At 42.0% G+C, this 19895-nt stretch overlaps 1 protein-coding gene across 3 annotated transcripts in view; it reads right to left on the bottom strand.

Moving 5' to 3' along the window:
• The window catches only part of Akap10 (A-kinase anchoring protein 10), a 53887-nt gene extending 34579 nt beyond the window's left edge, over nt 1-19308 (bottom strand). For 2 of the 3 annotated variants that reach the window (XM_055594180.1, XM_055594179.1), the window contains exons 1-5: nt 19094-19308; nt 11999-12046; nt 5857-6039; nt 4795-5343; nt 2692-2790 (exon numbers count right to left, since the gene is read on the bottom strand). In XM_055594180.1, coding sequence (XP_055450155.1) covers nt 2692-2790; nt 4795-5343; nt 5857-6039; nt 11999-12046; nt 19094-19181 — 967 coding nt within the window. In that variant the 5' untranslated portion in view covers nt 19182-19308. Of the gene's footprint in view, nt 1-2691; nt 2791-4794; nt 5344-5856; nt 6040-9300; nt 9370-11998; nt 12047-19093 lie in introns of those variants that run through there. The other variant, XM_055594181.1, reaches the window with a different exon arrangement.
• Nucleotides 19309-19895: the final 587 nt, after the last annotated feature.

Genomic DNA, 19895 nt, shown 5'->3' with positions numbered 1-19895 from the left:
TCTGTCCTCCGTAAGAGCATCAAGTACTCTTTACCACTAAGCCACCCACACTCAGCCCAGATGAACCATTCTTGGTCCTATCTGAGCAACCTTCTATTGCAGCTCTGAAATTCCATCCTTTTTGCCTCTGCAAGGCTTTTCCATCAACTTTTGTTCCACTACTATCTCATTTCCATTAGCCGCCTGAGGAACACTAAGCACACGCTCTGGTTTAAATGTGATAACAAACTCTAGTGGTTGCAGTACATTTACTCTAAAAACGAAGCCCCTTGACTTAACACACTTGTCACACCATTATGGCTCAGAAGAATTTTCAATACTTGCTGCTCCACTCTTCCAATTTTCTTTAAATATTTTCTTTTTCCTTTTGAGATGAAGATCTCACTATTTAGCTCCGGCTGTCTTAGAACTCACTATGTAGACCAGGCTGGCCTTGAACAGAGAGATCCGCTTGCCTCTGCATCCTGAGTACTGGGATTAAGGGTCTGTGCCACCATATCCAGCTCTGTAAAGACTCTCAAAATTAAGGTGTTTTGTTGTTGTTTTGTTTTAATTTTCCCCGAGACAGGGTTTCTTGTGCACCACTGCACCTGGCTTAAAATTAAATTTTATCTACAGTCTACTATCACTAAGATGAGGAGTGTATACAGGGCTGCCAAATCCTTTGAATTCTTAGTGTCCATCTTAGTTAACCACCAGCATCATTTAACATCTTTCTCTCCCTGAAACTGTATTTTAATCTGTCTTCACCGCCCCAACACTGCTCTCAGAGCTGTTCACAGGCACACAGAGATCTTCCCCCAACTTTTTTTTTTAATAATTTCTTTTATGTGACTAGGTGTTTTGTCTGCATTTATTTTTGTGTACTACATGCATGCCTGGTGCCCAAGAGGCCAGAGAGGGCACCAGAGCCCCTACAACTGTGAGCCACTGTGTGGGTGCTTGGGATCAAACTCAGGTCCTCTGAAAGAGGAGCAGTGCTTTTATTTTTTTTCCCCCCTTTGGTTTTTGTTTTTCAAGACAGGGTTTCTCTGTGTAGCAACCCTAGCTGGCCTGGAACTCACAGAGATCCACCTGCGTCTACCTCCCCAGTGCAGGGATTAAGAGTGTGTGTCACCATGCCCAGGTAAGAGCAGTGTTCTTAAGTATTGAGCCATCTCTCCAGCCCCACAGTTTTCATTTTAAATTATTTTTATTTTTGTGGGGGTGTGTGTTTCACATGTGTGCAGGTAACCTCAGAGGCCAAAAGAAGATACAGGGCCCTGGAGTTGGAGTTACAGGGTACTGAGAACTGAAATGGGGTCTTTTGGTAGAACAGGAAGAGCTCTTAACCACTTAGTCCTTTCTCCAGAGCCTCTTCTCATTTTAAAAGTTTGAGCCAGAGAGAATCCAGTTATTGACACAGTTTTATCTAAGCATACATATGTATGATAGAAATACATTTTCGAAGTGTTTTTCTCAACAACTCTGAAACACTTGATTTTTATAGTCTAGTCTTTTTTGGGGGGTGGGGGAACAGGGATGTGAGGTCATTAAGAGAAGGCTAATGTCAACTTACACAATGAAAATACTGTCACAGAGAGCACGGTGGTTCACACCTTTAATCTCAGCCCTCAGAAGGTAGAGTAAGACAGATTGTTGAGTTTAGCCCGGTCTACGTAACAACTACTGGCCTACTAGAGCTACACAGTGAGACCGTCCACAAAAACAAAAATGAAACAAAGCACAAACAAACCCTCCATGCCATATCCTTGAAAGAACCTAACTTTTCTATTCTCAAGCTTCCTCATTTACAAAATAGCAACTGTATTTATCACAAGAGATTCTTATTAAATACATTCATACATGGAAAGTCCTCAGAATACTGTCTGGGACATACAGAGTAGTCAATAAAAATGTTACTGTTGTGCTTGCTACTACTGGTCCCTCTCCAAGAATCTGGGTCAACATACAAGAGAGAAAGTGAGCTAAAATCAGATAAAAGAAAATTACCTTGAAGGGCTAGAGAGATGGTACTTACTGGTCTTGCAGACGACATAGGTTTAGTTACCAGCACCCGCACTGAGGCTCACAATTGCCGACAACCCCAATTCCAGGGGATCAAATGCTCTCTTCTGACCTTTGCAGGTTCCTGCATGCACATGGTGCATACTCAAGCAGGCACGCACGCATACACACACATATGCACACATGGACACTGCACAATCTTCTTAGGGCCGGAGAGATGGTTGAGAAGTTAAGACTACTTGCTGCTCTGGCAGAGAACCTGGGTTTGGTACCCAGCACCTACATAACCATACCCAACTGCCAGTAACTCCAGTTCCAGGAGCCTGATGCTTTGAGTCTGAGCTCTTGCACTTGTGACTTACATCAATTCATGCATGCACATGTATATAGACATAAGAATAGTAAAAAAAAAAAAAAAAAATTGGGGGGGCTACATTTGGGGACACACGCCTTTAAGCCCAACACTCAGGAGACAGAGGCAAATGGAGCTCTACAAGGCCAGCCTTCTCTTCACAGAGTTCCAGGCTAGCCATGGCTATCTAGTGAGACCCTGTCTGAAAAAAACAAACAAAACAAAACAAATTAAAAACCCCAATAATAATGACAATTAAAGAAAAAAAAAAATCACCTATTCAATAACCAAACTAGCCAGTTCTTTTCCCTATGATTTCAAGCATGACTTACCTATGATGTCATTTCTCATGGCTTCTGTAATTGGTATTGGTTTAGCAGCATCTGGAGATATATATTTGGTAAAAGTATTCACTGCATCTTGTTCTATGCCTGCAAGGGAAGAAGAGGGCAACTTCAAAATCAAAATGCAATTTGGATCACTGAAATGAACTGCATTCCTAACAGCCAGGTACCATTACAAGTCAACTTCCACCGGAAAGCTATCCTTTCACTGTGTGGTCACAGCACAGAAAAACCTTGTGTCACTTATTTCTTCCACTGTCTGAGCTACTAAGCTTCTTAGGTACAATGATGCAAACATGTTCTCTGTGTCTCCTCTCTGGAGTCTCTGCCTAAAGTATCTATACAGTAATATAACCGTAGAAGCTCAAAAATCTTTATAAATCTACATTTATAATGTTTGAGACATTTAAACACAGAGTCAAGGAGGAAGCATGGTCTTAACCCAATGAAACTGAGTCTAGAACAGACCATCTCTTCCTTAGTTTGTATTGTCAAGCACTTGTTAGAAAGATGAAAGCAAACGGTTTGCTTCATCATAATTGAACTTTGGTAGGTAGATCATCACGGTTTATTTTAGTTCTCCAGTTCAGAGGAATAGATATTTAAAGTATATCTTTAAGGTTCTCTGAATTTCCTCAATGTCTGTTGTAATGTTTCCCTTTTCATCTCTAATTTTATTAATTTGGATCTTCTCTCTCTTCTAGTTAATTTGCCCTAAGAACCAACTTTGTTTCACTGACTCTTTGTATTTCTTTTACTGACTTCAGCCCTGACTTCGGTATAACCCTTAACCTTCTCTGCACCTCTCACGCCTGATTTTGATCTCTTCCTGTCTACTTGTTTGGGCTATTGAGGGTTCTTATTTTTCTGAGACCTTCCTGTGCATCATTAAGTTAGAACAAAGTATCACACACGGTGGCTAAGCTTCCCTCTTGGCACTGGCTTCACTGTTCCTCCTAGATGTTGGCATGCTGTATTTTCATTTCCAGAGGTTATTTGTTTGTTTGTTTATTGTTTTTTTTGAGACAGGGTTTCTCTGTTTAACAGAGCTCTCCCTGGCTTCCAAACAGGCTGGTCTTAATAAAAACTTTCTTCTGAATTTCTCATTTCGCTGTACTTTGACTCAGTGCTGTTCAATTTGTATACTTTCTAGAATTTCTATTGTTGATATTCAGCTTTATCCCATGGAGATCAGATAGAATACAAGATGTGAGTCAATTTTCTTACATTTGTTGAGACTTGTTTTGTGTCCTACTTTATGGTTTATTTTAGAGAAAGTTCCATAGGCTGCTTGGAAGAACATGTATTTTTTGGGTGGAATGTTCTATAGATCTAACTGCTGAATGAAGCATGAAGATGTGTACATCTACATAAGAAAAGATTATTCAGCTAATAAGAAAAGTGAAATTTGCCAGTAAATGGAGGAGGAAACAATCATTCTCAGTGAGGTGACCCAGACTGAGAAAGAAAACAGCGCATGCAGGCTTTCTGTGATTTGTGGTTATTAGCGTTCAATCTGCATATATGTGTATTTCATCTGGAATATGCAAATGTCAGAAAATGAATAAGGAGCCATGAGGAATAGGTGCTTTTAGGGGAGAAGAGATGGAATACAGTGTTTTAAGAGGCATAACAGGAAGGGTTAAACTGGGTGAGTTAAGGAGGGAAAGGCAGAAAAGGGGATAGGGAGGGATGAGCTCCACTAAAGGCCTGTTGAAAAAGTCCTATGGAATACTACTACCTAGAAGCTTCCTAAAAATACACACATACACAAAGAGTTAAAAGTGAGTTACCCTAAGCCGGCACTGGTGCACTCAGGGAGTGAGAGGCAGAGGCAGGTGAATCTCTAAGAGTTCAAGGCCAGCCTAGTCTACAAAGGGAGTTCAGGACAGCCAAGGCTACACAGAAAGACTCTGTCCTGAAAAAAAAAGGGAGGAAGAGGAGGAGGAAGAAAAAAGAAGAGGAAGAAGAAGAAGAAGAAGAGGAGGAGGAGGAGGAGGAGGAGGAGGAGGAGGAGGTGGAGGAAGAAGAGGAGGAGGAGGAGGAGGAGTTGTTCTGTGTTGTGATGAGACACAGGCAGCACATACTTACTTTTCATTAGTTTTCCTGATATTTCTCGCAATGGAGAAGAGGAACTATTTCTACTGGCTACTGGAAGTCTGGAAGAGGATTCTGGGGTGTCCATGGAAATTTGATGAGTTCCTGTTCTGGCCATTTCAAGATGGAAAGAATGGGCACTGTGGCATTCCTGGGAAAGCAGCAAGTGATTCTGAGTTCTACTACTCAGGTCAATTCCTTCTGACTGAGCCATAAGCAGCGAGGCCGAGCTGGAATCCCCCAACCTCCTGTCAAGAGACTCAGTTACAAATGACACTGTAGTTTCATGTTTTTTAGATGGAGAGACAGGCTCAGCCAGTGAACTCTGTTTCACTGTGTTTAGACTGTGTGCTCTTATTCGGGACCATGTTGTAGAGTGAAAACTTTCAGCATCTAACCAAAATTTCACCAGGTGCTCCATTCTCCGAAGTTCCATAAACTGAAGGAAATATGGGAGGACAACAGGATCACGCAAGACTTGCTCAAGGGTCTTTGAAAGACTTGATTTGGTCTCTTGAGTTTGATAGTCCAGACAGGATCTTCCTAAAAGACAGACTCAAATGAATCAGCCATATGCTAACAATTTCCTATCTAAAGACAGCCCACCAGCTTTTCTAACAGCACAATCAGACCACACTACCAACCTGACTGCTTTCCAAAATGGTCTTCATTTACAACTAGCAGTGGCCACTTCCCTCAGCCCCACTTAATATTCAAATTAGCAAACTCTGTTCGTATTTCAGTATTTTAACTCAGTATTTCAATTTGTATGTCCCTGAGAACTAATGACGGAGCAATCTTTTTGTGTGCAATCTTATTAAGTGGTCAAATGCATCTCTCCTATAAACTGTTCATTTTTTTTATTGGTCCTGCCTATTACTTACTTACATGAACACAATACAGCACTTCCTCATTACACTTGCAGCTTTTTTTAATGTATTTTTTTCAAAATAGGTCTTTCAATGACATACAGTTCAGTATCCTATCACTGAAACTTTACGTGTTTTATCATGTCTGTCCTTGATTAGGAGATAACAAGAAGTGGCAGTCACTTACCTAGGTCCCCAAAATGAGCAGCCTCCATGTGGCTTGGCTGTTTCTTAAGTGTTGCTGTCCTGCTACTTGAAAAGGAGTCCATGTTGGCAGAAATGGCATTGATTGCAACATGACTTGGTCCTGCAGCTTCCAGCAAGGCATGATTTTTAGTGCTTTTTTGTGGGGAATGTACAGCTATTGAAGCTATAAAATTTGAAAAAAATATATATTTAAAGTTAAACACAATTGATGACTTAAAACCCATGGCAGGCTTTAAGAAAACTTTAAAAATTTAACTTTTCTAATACCTAAGCAACACTCAAATATTAGTTAAGGGCCTAAAGAGCTAGCTCAGTAGCTGTTCTTCCAAAACACCCAAGTTCACGCCCAGAACCCCATAAAGACTCACAAACATCTGCAACACCAGTTCCAGTGATCTGGTGCCCTTTTCTGGAGTCTGTGGGGACGAGAAACTAACATGATGCACAGACACACAAGTTGCACACTGACAGACACACAAGCAGACCAAACACCCATACACATTAAATAAATAAAATAGGCACATGCCTTTAATCTCAGCAACTAGGAGGCAGAGGCAGGTGGATCTCCGTGAGTTCAAGGCCAGCTTGGCCTACTGACAGTGCTCCAGGATGGCCAGGGCTTCATAGCCCACCTCCAAAAACCAAATAAATAGTTAGAGGTTACCAAGCAGTAGCAAAATGGAAAGAAGATACTCTATTATTTATAACTCTCAAAGCACTGCACCAAAATATAACTTAGAGAGATCTTTCTCTGAACACTTTGAGCAAAGCTGAGCTGAGTCTGGTACTCCACAACTGCAATCACAACAGGGAGCCAAGTCAGGAAGCAAGTCAGGTTCCAGGTTAGTCTGGACAACAGGGCAAAACTTGTCTCCCAAAAGGGTGAAGTATAAAAATCTAGAAAGCATTATGAAATGCGGTCCTTTTCAATTTCTTAATCTTTGCTTACTTCACAACAAAACTGAAATTTAGGATAAGTTCATGAAAAAAAAAAAATCAGAAAAATATTCATTATAATACTTTTTTAACTGAACAACAAAGTTTCTCCACCTAATAAAAGACAATGATGACTGAAGTTTAAGAAACTTAAAAATAAATACTCTTAGGCAGGACATAGTGTCCCATGCCTTTACTCCCTTAACTTAAAACTAAGTTGTCTTAGTTTTTATTTCATATTAAATTGAAGAAAGTAAAGCCATTTTAGCAAGTTTATAAACAACAGTTTTGCTGTTTAGCTGTTATTTTTGAGACATGGTCTGACTACGTAGGCCAGGCTATCCTCAAACTCACAATCCTCCTTGCTTTAGGCTCAAGAATGTAGGGATTATGGGTATGCACAGGGCCAGCTTTAGATTTAAAAACGTTCATTTGCAAGTATGTATATGAGTACATATGCCACAGTATACACATAGAGAGCAGAAGTCAACTCTGTAGAACTGATTCTTTCCTCCAACTTTATGTAGGTCCCAGGGGATCAAACCTGGGATCTCCAGGCTTGCACAGGTAGCAATTTTAGCCACTGAGCTGTCTCACCATCCCTGGCTAGTTTTCTAATACAGACAATAGCTACATAGAAAATTCTATGTGAGTGGTTGTTTTTCATGACAGTTTCTCTGTGTAGCCTAGGCTGTCCTGGACTCGCTTTGTAGACCAGGCTGGCCTTGAACTCATGGCGATCTGCCTGCCTTGCCTCTGCCTCTCTGAGTACTGGGATTAAAGCATGTGCCACCATGCCCAGCTTTCTAATTATATCTTAGTTAGATGTCCATCATAATAAAAACGCTATGAATTCATTTGTGTAGTACTTTTAGGGGCTGAGGAGGTGGTATACCAGTTAGCACTTATTGCTCTTGGAGAAGATCCAGGTTCCCAGCACCCACATGCTGGCTCACAACCATCTTAGCACTAGCCCCATACCCTCTCTGGCCTCTATATGCACAATGCACACATATACATGCAGAGAAAACACTCAGTACCCTGTTAGAATGCATGCCTCGAATCCACCTGTTCCTTCTTCACAGTCTCTTTCTTTGGTCTCCATGGAACTACACTCCCTAATTCATCTTGAGTCTGTCCCTGTCACTCTAAAACCTATCTCTTAGATGTCCACTATCAGACTTTCCCTGACTTCTCTTGTTAAGGATGTTAACAAGAGAATTTAACAAGAGATGTTAACAAGGATGTTTTCTTCTAGAAAGTACATTTATTCTTCTAGAGTAACAGTTTTCAAACTTTAAGCTAAAGCTCTTCTCCCTGCCCCAAATAAATAATACAAATCGGGGGCTGGAGAGATGGCTCAGCAGTTAAGAGCACTGGCTGCTCTTCCAGAGGTCCTGAGTTCAATTCCCAGCAACCACATGGTGGCTCACAACCATCTGCAATTGAATCTGATTTCCCCTTCTGGTGTGCATGAAAACAGAGTGTTTATATACATAAATTAAATAAATAAATATTTAAAAAAATAATACAAATCATACCCCATTATATCTACAAAACCAACAGAAGCAGGCAACAGCTAGGGGGAGCCTCTGCAGAGCAACTGGTGAGCCCCTGACCCGATCTCTCACCTGTCCTTTATCTGGGCTCTGCTCTTACTTCTTTTCTTATTTATTGCTGGGAATTCCTACTCTGGCTTTGCCTCCTTGAGCCATATTTGTCCAAACATAAAATATCACCTCTTCTAAACCAATTCTTTCTAACTTCCCTGTCTGTTCAAATCCACCAGTCTACAAAGCTCAAAAACTTGGTCTTACTCTTTAGCTAATTTTTTTTGTTTCTTTACTTTCTTATTTATTTTCAAGAGTAAACTCTTTTTCTATAGTACAAAAGAATTTGAGTCTCCACCTTAAAATCCTTCCAGACTACCCCTTCAAAAATAATAAAACAAAACAAAAAACAAACAAACAAACAAACCTTATGGTGTCAGTAGTCTATTAAAAGGCCCACAGTGGCTCCCTATTTTCTCTGATTCAACTTTTTTTTCTGTTGTTTTCTTTTCTTTAGGGTCATGGCTCTTTTCAGCTTATTGTATGAAGGAGTTACGCTAGTACAAGTTGAAAGTAAGTGGACCCCCAAATGGACAGATTTGTAAGATATATTACACAAGATATGAGTATTTTTTTAAATTGTGACAAGGGACAGAAGGGAAATTTCGCTCACTGTAAGAAAATCCTTACTTAAGCCTCAGAGAGCAATAAGCACTTAAACGCAGGAACCTTCAGGTCATCATCTTAGCTAGTCCAATCTCTATCAGGAACTGGTATATGCTTTGTAGCTAAACTACTTCTCCATATTCTGGATGCTCAATTTCAGTGCAACAGTAGGTAACAAAGGAAAGTTTCTTAAATGCCTCACTAGTTTCTTTTTATCATTAATAATGAGCAGTAATGAGTAGTAAGGGTCCTCCTGCCAGTGGAATTCTTACATGGATATGTAATCCTCAGAGCCAGCCGGAAGTAGGTCATCACCTTTATTTGAAGGTTCTGGACAGCAGGAATTTGATACAATCCTTCTCCTCAGTGGAAATGCCTGCTGAAAGCGGCTGCAGAAGAGGGCAGGGGTGGGGGTGGGGGTGGACAGAGGAGCATCAGGAAGCGACTGGGCTGGAGGGAGAGGCAGCTGAGTCCTTGGCAGCGACTCAGTGACCAGGGCCTCTTTACTGGCCTTTATGGCTCTGTATAACCTCATTTCAATCCTTTGGTAAAAACTTCCCTTCTTATCTGAAGGCCCCTTTGCTTCATATATCTATTCAAAAAAATTTAAAGGCCAGCAAGGACAAAAACTAATACACACACACACACACACACACACACACACACACACACACACAAACAACCCTTCTCTCTCATTCAAATCCTCAAGCCTTATCATTTCCATGAATTGTTCCCTTTGTCTGCTGACCTTAACTGTTCTGGGCTCCTTGCAATATTTCACTTCAGCTCAGTATGTTAACTCTGGGCAGTAATCACTACCACTAGAACACCAGGTGCTCCAGTGCTTTGACCACGGGTTTTCACTTATGTTTGGGTCTCTGAACAAATTTTCAAGACTGGCATTTCCTCAATTTTATAGGTAAAGGTGAACACACAGAAACGTTAAATACTTTGTCCAAGTCTATGAACTCGGAAAGAGGCACTTCAACAGGCAGAATTCCAGCCCAGGTCGCCTAGAGTCTCATACCTTTGGTTAAAACCTCAGACCCTAAAATTCCTAGGTGTGAAACATATGCAAATGAATGACTCAAAAGCACTTCCCACTCAATATACCACAACTGAACATGGAATTTCCCAGCTGGTTTCTGTGAGGCAAGCCAGAAAGGTAGCAAGTTGAAATCATTACGTCCATGTCTCTCATGTCTCAGATTTAATCAATAACAAACCTCAATTCATTTTACCTGCTTGACTTTCAATTTTGTCTTGATCCCTTTATTCCCATCACATGTTCAAGCTACCTGTAAAATTATTTAGCAAATTTTCCTCTCTCCTACCAATCCATGAACCCCATAAAGGCAATATCCAAGTCTTTCACAGTTTCTGTTACAGCCAACTTTTTAAAATACCAACAATTTAAAAAGTACTTTATAAATGGTGGCCATTACTATTTTTGCTGGTGTACATCTAAGTAGGTCCTGTTTATCAGACTGCAACTTTTACTTTCACCCTTACGTATGTTTGTGTTATGTGCATATGTGTGCATGTTCATACATGCAAACGTGTGGGTACACACATGGCAGGGAGTGTTTGTGGAAATAAAAGGAATCAGGAATTAGTTCTCTCCTGCCACAAGCTGTTTTACCCACTGAGCCTCTCAAGGACCCTCACAGTGTAAACCTCTTGAAGAACTGTTTCTTTTAATATTTCGGTCAAGATCTTAACTGCTAAGCAGAGATTATGAGTATGAAATTTATTTTACTTTATATATTATTTGTGGATTTATTATTGTGGGACAATTTATTTACTTGGTTTTTCTGAGACAGGGTCTAACTATGTAGCACTGGCGGTCCTGGTATGTACTATGTAGGCCAGAGTGGCTTCAAACTCAAAGGGCTCTGCCTGCCTCTGTCTCCTAAGTGCTATGATTAAAGGCCTGTTTCACCTTACCCTCCTAGCATGAAATTTTTAAATCTCGATTTTAGTTTAGAGAATTATAAACCCACTAGATAACAAGGACAATCTCCTCACTGTACAAGAATCTGAAGAAAGTTCCATGACTTTCCAAAGTTAAGCTACTAGTATCAGTTTTGAGTGACTGCAGTTCAATGGCATGGAGTTCTAGTCCCTTCCTTCCACCAGTTAGATCTTCATAAGCCTCCGCTCAGGACCTTTACCAAATACCAGTAACACCTGTCTTAAAGAGAGAAGTTTAAACTTACCTTAAATTACCAGTATCAAGTTTACAGTAAGACTATGCAGGCATTTTTTTTTTCCTCTAATCTTGCAAATGTTATAATTAAACTCTCTGGCGAATTAAGCAGCCAGTAAACACTCAATTCCGGCCATGTTTCATAAAATACTAGCAAAGAACAATCTACGTGGCAGTCTGCATAGTTTTACAATGTTATACAATGAATGTTCTGTGTACTGGCTATGTAAATAACATTCCACTGTAAGTGTTCTCATTCTAATCTCAGAACACTAGACACTGAATAAAAGATAACAAAAAAAAAGAGATGATAACCAAAAAAAGCACACTTGAACCCATAAATAAGAACAGTGTGTTAATGTCTACCATGTACCATAAATAAGCTAAATGAAGGCCACTGATCCTAAGTAATACAGTGAATACTGTACTCATTCACATTTCTGAACAGACAGAAACCAGCCTTGTAAATGGGAGTCTCTCTAGCTGTCACAGCTCAGTGTTTGTTTTACTGGAAAAAGCCAACTAATGACTGTTAGGGACCAATCAAACGTGTGATTAATAAAAAAGAACCAGTTCATTTTAGGACAGCCAGCAAATGCTCAGTAAAAGCCTGTTAAAATATACATGTTAAGAAGAGACATAAATCACAATTAATAATAACGGAGAATGATCACTGTCATCACAAAAGAGGAAATGAAAATCAGAGCACTTACAACCACAAAGCCCAGGCATCACCCTGAATACAAAGGAGAATCACTCACCTTTAATGGACTTGATGTCTGAGGTCTTCTCTTGCTCTTTACCTTTCACTAGAACACAAAAGGGCATCATGACCAACTTCTGCAGTGAAAGAGATCCATTCTATACACTGTCAACATCAGAGACACTTGAATCTAACAGAATGAGTATTCTGAGTTCCAGAACAACGAATTCTGTGCCCTGGGGGAGGAGTCAGTTCTCAAAAAAATTCTCTGAGAAAATAACCTTTGAACAGCAATCCTTTGGGAGGGCTTCTGAAGAGCCAACCTTCAAAACATCTATATTCAAGTTCTGCCTCTTGCTACTTATCAGCCATGTAATCTTGGACAAGTTATTTTATTTCACTGAATGTTAATTTCCTCAAGTAGTAAAACAGGTCATTAATAAAACTTAAGAGGGTTGCTGATGAAAAATAAAATACTTGCAAAAGGCACTTGAAATGAATTTAGGATGAATGTTAATACCACGAGTCACCCCTATGCTGCCCACAAAAAAGAAAAAGACCTCTTGGTTATATGTAACATCTTACTTCTTTTGTATGCCCTCCCTAGCTTTGGGCACAAACATCCCAAACTTACAACCTCAATTCCTAAGCTTAAGGTCTAACAAGTTGTCTCTAAAATGATTACATAATCTTTCCTTTATTACACAAAACAGTGAAAATTCTATAGCAGATAAGCTCACAACAGCAAGAAAGCTGCAAAGCTGCTCTAGGCAAGTGTGGATTCTATTATAAGACCTGACAAGAGGTTATTTTTAATCTTTACTTTTCTTGTGTTTTGTCTTAACATTAAATTTCCTTGAACTCATCTTGAGTGGCTTATCAAAGTAAGAAATCTCAGAATGTGCCCATGTCTCTATGTTCTGAAATAGTATTAAAGTTGAAATGTCAGCAGCAAAAAATAGCTAGCTCTCAAGTAGCTCCCTAACATCAACCCAACAACCTGAATCTCCCGTGTGCCAACTCGCCTGCGCCAGAACGCGCCCTTGCCTTCAGCAAATTTACTTCCAAGCATGTAGGCACCAAAACAGGAACGTAGCCACTGCTGTCAGGACTGTGTGACTGAGTGACCAGTATCTGACAGGAGTCCTCCTACCTCAGCCTTCCAAGTGCTGCAATTGTACCCCCACTGTGGCCTATGTCTCTTCTGATAGACAGTGAAGCCTGTGCTCTGGAGGGGATGGAATTACAAGATTCTCATTTCTCTTTTCAATACTATCTTCAAGTCTATCGCGACAATCCGTATACTCTCACACAGAAGTACCCCATAAAACTAGCTTCTTAAGAGTATGTGTTTGTATGTGTAGACATGCACCACCAATTTTTAGTCACCATGATTCTTTCTGTCCTGTCATTTCCGTTGAGAAGTTGATCTCAGAGGTTGGAGCCCACTGCTTGCTGTTGCTGCGGGCTCGTGAAAAGGTAAAACAGGTAGGAAAGTGGTGGAGACCAGGTACCTCGTGATAGTCAGGGCCAATACCATTTTTAACGTCACCTGTGTATTTCTAACTTTCAACTTTACAGCTTTGCTCCTTATCTAAGTCCAGACTGGTGTAGCTAAGTGTTGGTCCACTTTTTTTTTTTTTTTTTATCTCTGACAGGTTGACTTGAAACTTAACTTGGCACATGAAGACCTAGCCTCAGGTTTTTAGTATTTACTCTCTAGGAATAACACTTCACTCCATCCTTGAAGCTATCTCTCCTACTCCGTATACCATAAGTCAGCAGGTCTCTAAGGGATCTCTCCCAGCACACAACCTAAATTCAGCCAGTGTCATCACCCTTTTGACAACACTGATTGAAGCAGTCACCTCAGTTTAGGCAGGGAGACTATGGAAGTCCTCTGAGATGTTAATTGAATTTCAGCTTAAATGTGAAGAGGGAGCTAATTTTCTAAGGATGGAGAAAGCAGCAGTATTTTGCTATCACCTTGCTTATGAAATAACTGGTTAACAGCTGAAAGAAAAAATTCCACATCTGCCTCTTATTCTATATCTGCATCTATACATCTATACCTATATTAAAGGCTACAAACTTATTCTGAAAAGGGCCAGAGTATAAGTATCTTTTAAATCTTCATTTGGGGTTGGAGAGATGGCTCAGTGGTGGAGTACTAGCTGCTCTTCCAGAGGACCCAGGTGTGATTTCTAGCATCACATGGTGGCTCACAACTGACTGGAACTCCAGTTACAGGCGATCGAGTCTCTTCCGGTCTCCAGGGCCACAGCATTTACAAGGTGCATAAACACAAATGCAGGCAAACACTCATACACATTTTTTTATCTCAAAGTTTTATTTTACTTGACACATTGTGTGTGTGTCTATGTCAGTATACATGTGTGGAGCACAATGTTTGTGAGTCCTTTCTCCTTTACTAGTAAGGGACTCCTTTCACTTTCCAGATTCTGAACTCAAGTTGTCAGAGTTGCCCGGCAAGCACTTTGACCTGCTGAGCCATTCCATTAGTCCCAAATTATAACTACTTTAAGTCGAGATGACCTCAGAGGCCTGTTTACACTATCAAACACTCAGACATGTCTGTTTCAATAAGACCTTGTTTCAAAAGCTGGTGGTGACTGTGCTGTTGAGATGGCTTAGTGGTCAAGATAATGTGCTGTTCTTCAGAAGACCAGGTTTGCTTTCCAGCACCCACAACGTGGCTCACAGCCATCACAGCTACAGTTGCAGAGGACCCAACCTCCTCTTCTGACCTCCTAGGACACCAGGCACACACATGATACACATACATACATGTAAGCAAAACACTCATATACATACTTAAATCTAAAAATAAACCCAAAAATTAGGTGGTGTGGGAGATTTGATGAATGGTCTATATCTTGTCTCTGAGATAGAGAAATAAACTCCAAAGACTAGAGAGATGGCTTAATCAAATTCCATGAAGTATTTACCACATAAGTTTGATTAACCTGAATTTGATCTACAGAGCCCATATTAAGGTGGGAGAAGGGAACCGACTCCACAATGTTGCCTTTATCTTACATGCCAATTACACTTGTGTACACAGAAACACAAATATAAAAATCTCTAAATAGAAAGCACCACATGTGAATAAAACAAAATCTGAAATGACTTAGAGAGAAAAAAATCTGATCTTAGGATAAAGAATGGCATTTAAAGAAAACAGACTGAAAAGAAGGCTCAGCAGTTAAGAGTACACACTACTGCCTGTCATGGTGCTCACCTCCAATCCCAGCACTTGGGCAGAGGCAGGTGAGTCTCTGAGTTCCAGGCCAGTCTGGTCTACAGAGTTCCAGACAGCCAGGGCTACACAGAGAAACCCTGTCTCAAAAAAACAAAAACCCAGTTAGGATCCCACCACTCATGTGGAGAGGCTTGCAACTGACTCTAACTCTAGTTCCAGGAGATCTGACACTCTTCTGCACTCAGGGCACCTGTACCCAGCCACCCCCCACACATATACAAACTCACACCATTTTAATGTGAAGATTTTTAAAAACAAGTTTCTAGAAGAAAAGGGCTCCAGCCCAAATGCAGTTTCTGAGTGTCCTGGGGTGGGCTGAAATTAGTTCACACATTTGCTGCTCTTGGGTAGGTCCGGCAAATGCAGGCAGGATCTTTGAGCAGCCCTTGGAGGTTGAGGTCACTGCATTGATGAAGGCACTCCCCATTCTGCTTGTGTCTTCGGAGTTTCAGAGTCATGAACTATTCAGCTGGTTAGAAGCATAAGGCCAAGTGGCCAGGTGTGATAGTTTATGCTCTGGGAGCTGTATCTTGGCTTCCCAGTGTACAACCGTGCCTATTAATAATAACATTTCAGAAAGAGAAAGCTGGCAACAGTTAAAATAGCACAGAGGAGAACAGAGAAAGCATGGCCACGGTAATTGTTCTAACCACTTTGCATTTATTATCTCAGCCTGGTGATACTCTTGCATAGCTGCATAAAAAGATACCTAATTAAATGATCGTCAACATTAATATTTGTAAGCAAAAATTAAATAAATAGAAAAATGGGTAAAGAAAAATACATATATATATAGGACTTACGTAGTTACAATAAATTCTCAGCACCCATATGGTGGCTCACAACCATCTGTTATTCCAATTCTAGAGGACTGGATGCCCTCTTCTGGCTCCTCAGGCAAAGGCATACACATAGTGCACATACATACACACAGGCAAAACACCCATACACATGAAATAAAATAAAAAAATTCAGTGTTAATTCCTATGAGACATTTCTAGGTGAAAGTAGAAATAAGATGACAGAGATCTAAGAGGAGATACTCTTAAAGACACATGAGCATCTTGTAACTCCATCCCTCCCAGGGCAGGTATACTGGAAGACAGGCCAGGCTGCGCTAAATTCCTGCAATCCCAGTGCTCAGAAGACTGAAACAGGACTGCTGTACATTGAAGGCCAGTTATGGCTACATGTCAGGTTAATGACTTGAAAACTCAAAAACCAAATAAATACTCAGATACAAAATAAACTCTTAACAAGCCCAAGGAGGCCAGAGGAGGGTACAGAATTCCCTTGACCCGGAGTCACAGATATGTTATAAGCTGCCATGTGGATTTAGAGAACCGGGCCCTGTGCAAGGGCAACATACACTCTTAAGGGCTGACCACCCTGCAGCCACCTCTTCCTGCTTTATTGTTGTCTTGTTTTTCTTTTTTTAAGATTTATGTATTTATTTATTGTAGGTGAGTGTTCTATCTGCATGTACACCTGCAGGCCAGAAGAGGGCATCAGATCCCTGTATAGATGGTTGTGAACCATCATGTGATTGCTGGGAATTGAACTCAGGCCCTCTGGAAGAGCAGCCAGTGTTCTTAATCTCTGAGTCTGTTTTTTGTTTTTTCAAGACAGGGTTTCTCTGTGTAACCTTGGCTGTCCTGGACTAACTTTGTACACTAGGCTGGCCTCAAACTCATAGCAATCTGTCTGCCTCTACCTCCCTGGGTGTTGGGATTAAAGGCATGTGCCACCACGACTGGCTCCTTTTTCTGCTTCTAGATTTACCATTTTAAATAAATTGTAACATAATAAACCTTTACCAAGAAAGAAAAGTTAAATAATGATGAGGATCTTTGCAAGACTTTTTTAGAAGATAGTTGGTACCTGTTATTCAAATACTAAAAGAGGCAGAAGAATGGCCACAAGTTTGAGGGTACCCTGTAAATGCTAGGATCAGGACTACAAAGCCAGACTGTCTCACCTCCTGCTCCCCAAAATGGTTGTTTCTAGCTTTTCTTGCCACATCCAGTCTCCAAAATTCATGTGGAATAGTCTTTTTTTTTTCTTAAGTGCAAGTATTTATTTTGTGAGCATGGACACAACACAGCACATGTGTGGAGGTCTGGGGACAATTTGCGGGAGTCTCCCTCTCCCCCTCCACCACTGCGGTCCAGGGGCTCCAACTCAGGTGGTGAGTTAGGCTCCACAGCAAGACCCTCTTTCTGCTGAGCCATGCAGCTCCAGAATGAGCTTTCTAAGCAAATAACCAAACCACTCTTTTACTATCAGGACATCCTCTTCAAAAGTTTTACAATATATTCTCTATTTGGACTAAAACTCTCGATAATGTGGTGTCTGCCCCCCTACCTCTCGGAGCCTCAGTCACAGCTGCTGCCTTGCCTTTCCTAAAAGGCACCAGCTCCTTATTCCTGGTACCTACAGTGTCTTTTCTGACCTCTCTACAGTTACATTCTACCACTAGCCTTATGTTTCAAGGTTATATACTGAGTACGTAACACCCAACCAAAATAGGTTTCTCCTCATCAAGTACTCCTTCATTGCGCATCTTTCAGTTTGTGAGCATATACATACTTTTAATTTTATTTTTTGCTTATTTATTATCTGCCTACAGCATCAATGAGCTCCATAGGTAGAGACTCTGTCCCGATGACTGTTCAATGACACCCTAGGACAGCGTCTGGCCGACCGGACACTTGACAGTGTTCAATAAACAGACAACAGTCTGTTGTTGTATAACATTAAATTAGTCCCCTTAAAAAAAAAACAAAACAAAACAAAACACCCCGACGTTGTCAAGCTAGGTACAGTTACCAACTCCAGACGAATTAAGATACTCTAATGATAAAGCTTCCTCCCATTTACCAGTTTCATTCATCCATCATCTAGCATCAACCGTGGGCTTCAGTCCTATGAGGCCTTTAGGAATCACCTGATTCTCAGCTGGGAGAAAAGTGGGTTAACTGGCTGGCTGTTCCAGGTTACAGAGTTTATGAAAAAAGCTATCATGTGAATGAAGTCTGATTTAGTGTAATGTTTAAAAAAGAAAGAAAAAAATGTTTGGTACATCTTCTCTGAAGCAACAAGAATGGACAGATAAAACCAACACCATCTAAAGAGATACACTTGTTCAATTTGTGTATGTATATTTAATGAAATGCAACAACCTTCTCCAGGATCAAAATCACCCTGCCTCTTACTTTAAAACTGAGGAAGCTTTTTAAAAACTGAACATCAGAAATCTAAGTAGCTCATTAATAAAAACAGCAACGGTTCCAATAATTAGTAAACTTGCTAAATCATCAAAAGCAGCAGTCTTCTGAATACGGAACTTCAGTAGTAAGAAATTTTATTTTGGGAATGACAGTGGGGCCCCTTCCGCTCTCCACCCCTGCTCCCCAGAGAGGAAACTAGAAAACAGCGCTACTTAAAGAAACAAGTGTCACGTGGTTTCAGGTATAAGCCCCTCAAAATTCGGAAAAGTCAGACTTCCTATAAGTAAAGGGATTTCCTTGATCTCGATCCACAGCGCGCGCGTGCACCCAGATAACACTCACATACAAACCCCTGGAAACCAAACACACCAGAAAAGCCATCCTTCAGCAAACAAGTGTTAACTTCTATGGGTTTAAGCAAGCACTTTAGCCCAGCGCGACAATGCTCCTCCGACCTCGCACGAGGAGGCCACCTTTCACCCTGCGGAGTCCGGGGCAGCACAGCGCTCCGCGGGTGTCGGCGCGGAGGCCGAGCGGCTCCCCGAGAACCTGGCGACCGCCCTGACCAAGCCCCTGCAGGCTGGCCGCCCCACCGCCGCCCGAGGCCCGGCTCGCCCCCCGCCGGCGACCCCTCGGCTACCTTTCCGCCGGAAGAAGGACATGGCGGGGCCCGGGTCGGGGCGGAGGGCGCGGGGGGACTGTCGCGGGGAGGGCCCGGCTCCCCTCATTCAGCAGCTGGCCGGGACTTCCGGGTCCGCAGGAACCGCTGCACTAGCCCGAAAACAGCCCCTTCTTCCGGGTGTGGGCGCCGCCGCCTCCTCGGGATGCCCGGGCAGCTGCTGCCGCCATGTTATCAACAAGCCACCCGCTTAGAGTTCCGGTCCTTCGGCGCGCGGGGCTTCACGGGAGGCCCCGGCCCCGCCCCCTCCTGCGCACCTCCTCCCGCGGGGCCCGGGCGCGCGCCCGCCCAGCCCACGTGACCCGGCGTCCTCGCGTCCCCCCTCCCAGCCTTTCCCTCTGGAGGCTCCGGGATGTGTCGGCTCTCCGCTGAGCCTTCTCTTCGGAAAGCCGGGGCCGGCACCGCCGCGCAGCCTTTTCGCGGAATTTTGCTAAGTGGTGCGGGCTGACTTGGCAGCTTTACCCTGCCAGGTCTCCCGGGGATGCAGGCGAGCCAGCAGGACGGGGAATCGAGGGCAGTAATCTGCTCTTCTGTGGCTCATGCTCCGTCCCTCAGAGTGACCTCGGGGGGAGGAAGGAGGAAGTAGTAGGTTCATTTTCAGATGAGATCCCTGCAGATGCTCAAAACCCAAAGAGCCAGCAAACTAAAAGCCTCGACAGGGAACCATTTTTCTGTTCTTATTCGAATGCCATCTTCCTATGAATCTTCTGGTTTCCCTCAACACATAAAGCCTCCCCACCTTTAGCGCCCTGGGTGGCTGGTC

This window comes from Psammomys obesus, unplaced genomic scaffold (assembly GCF_907164565.1).
Source record: "Psammomys obesus unplaced genomic scaffold, mPsaObe1.curated_primary_1811, whole genome shotgun sequence".
NCBI lineage: Eukaryota > Metazoa > Chordata > Mammalia > Rodentia > Muridae > Psammomys > Psammomys obesus.
This window is presented reverse-complemented; position numbering and strand designations above follow the sequence as displayed.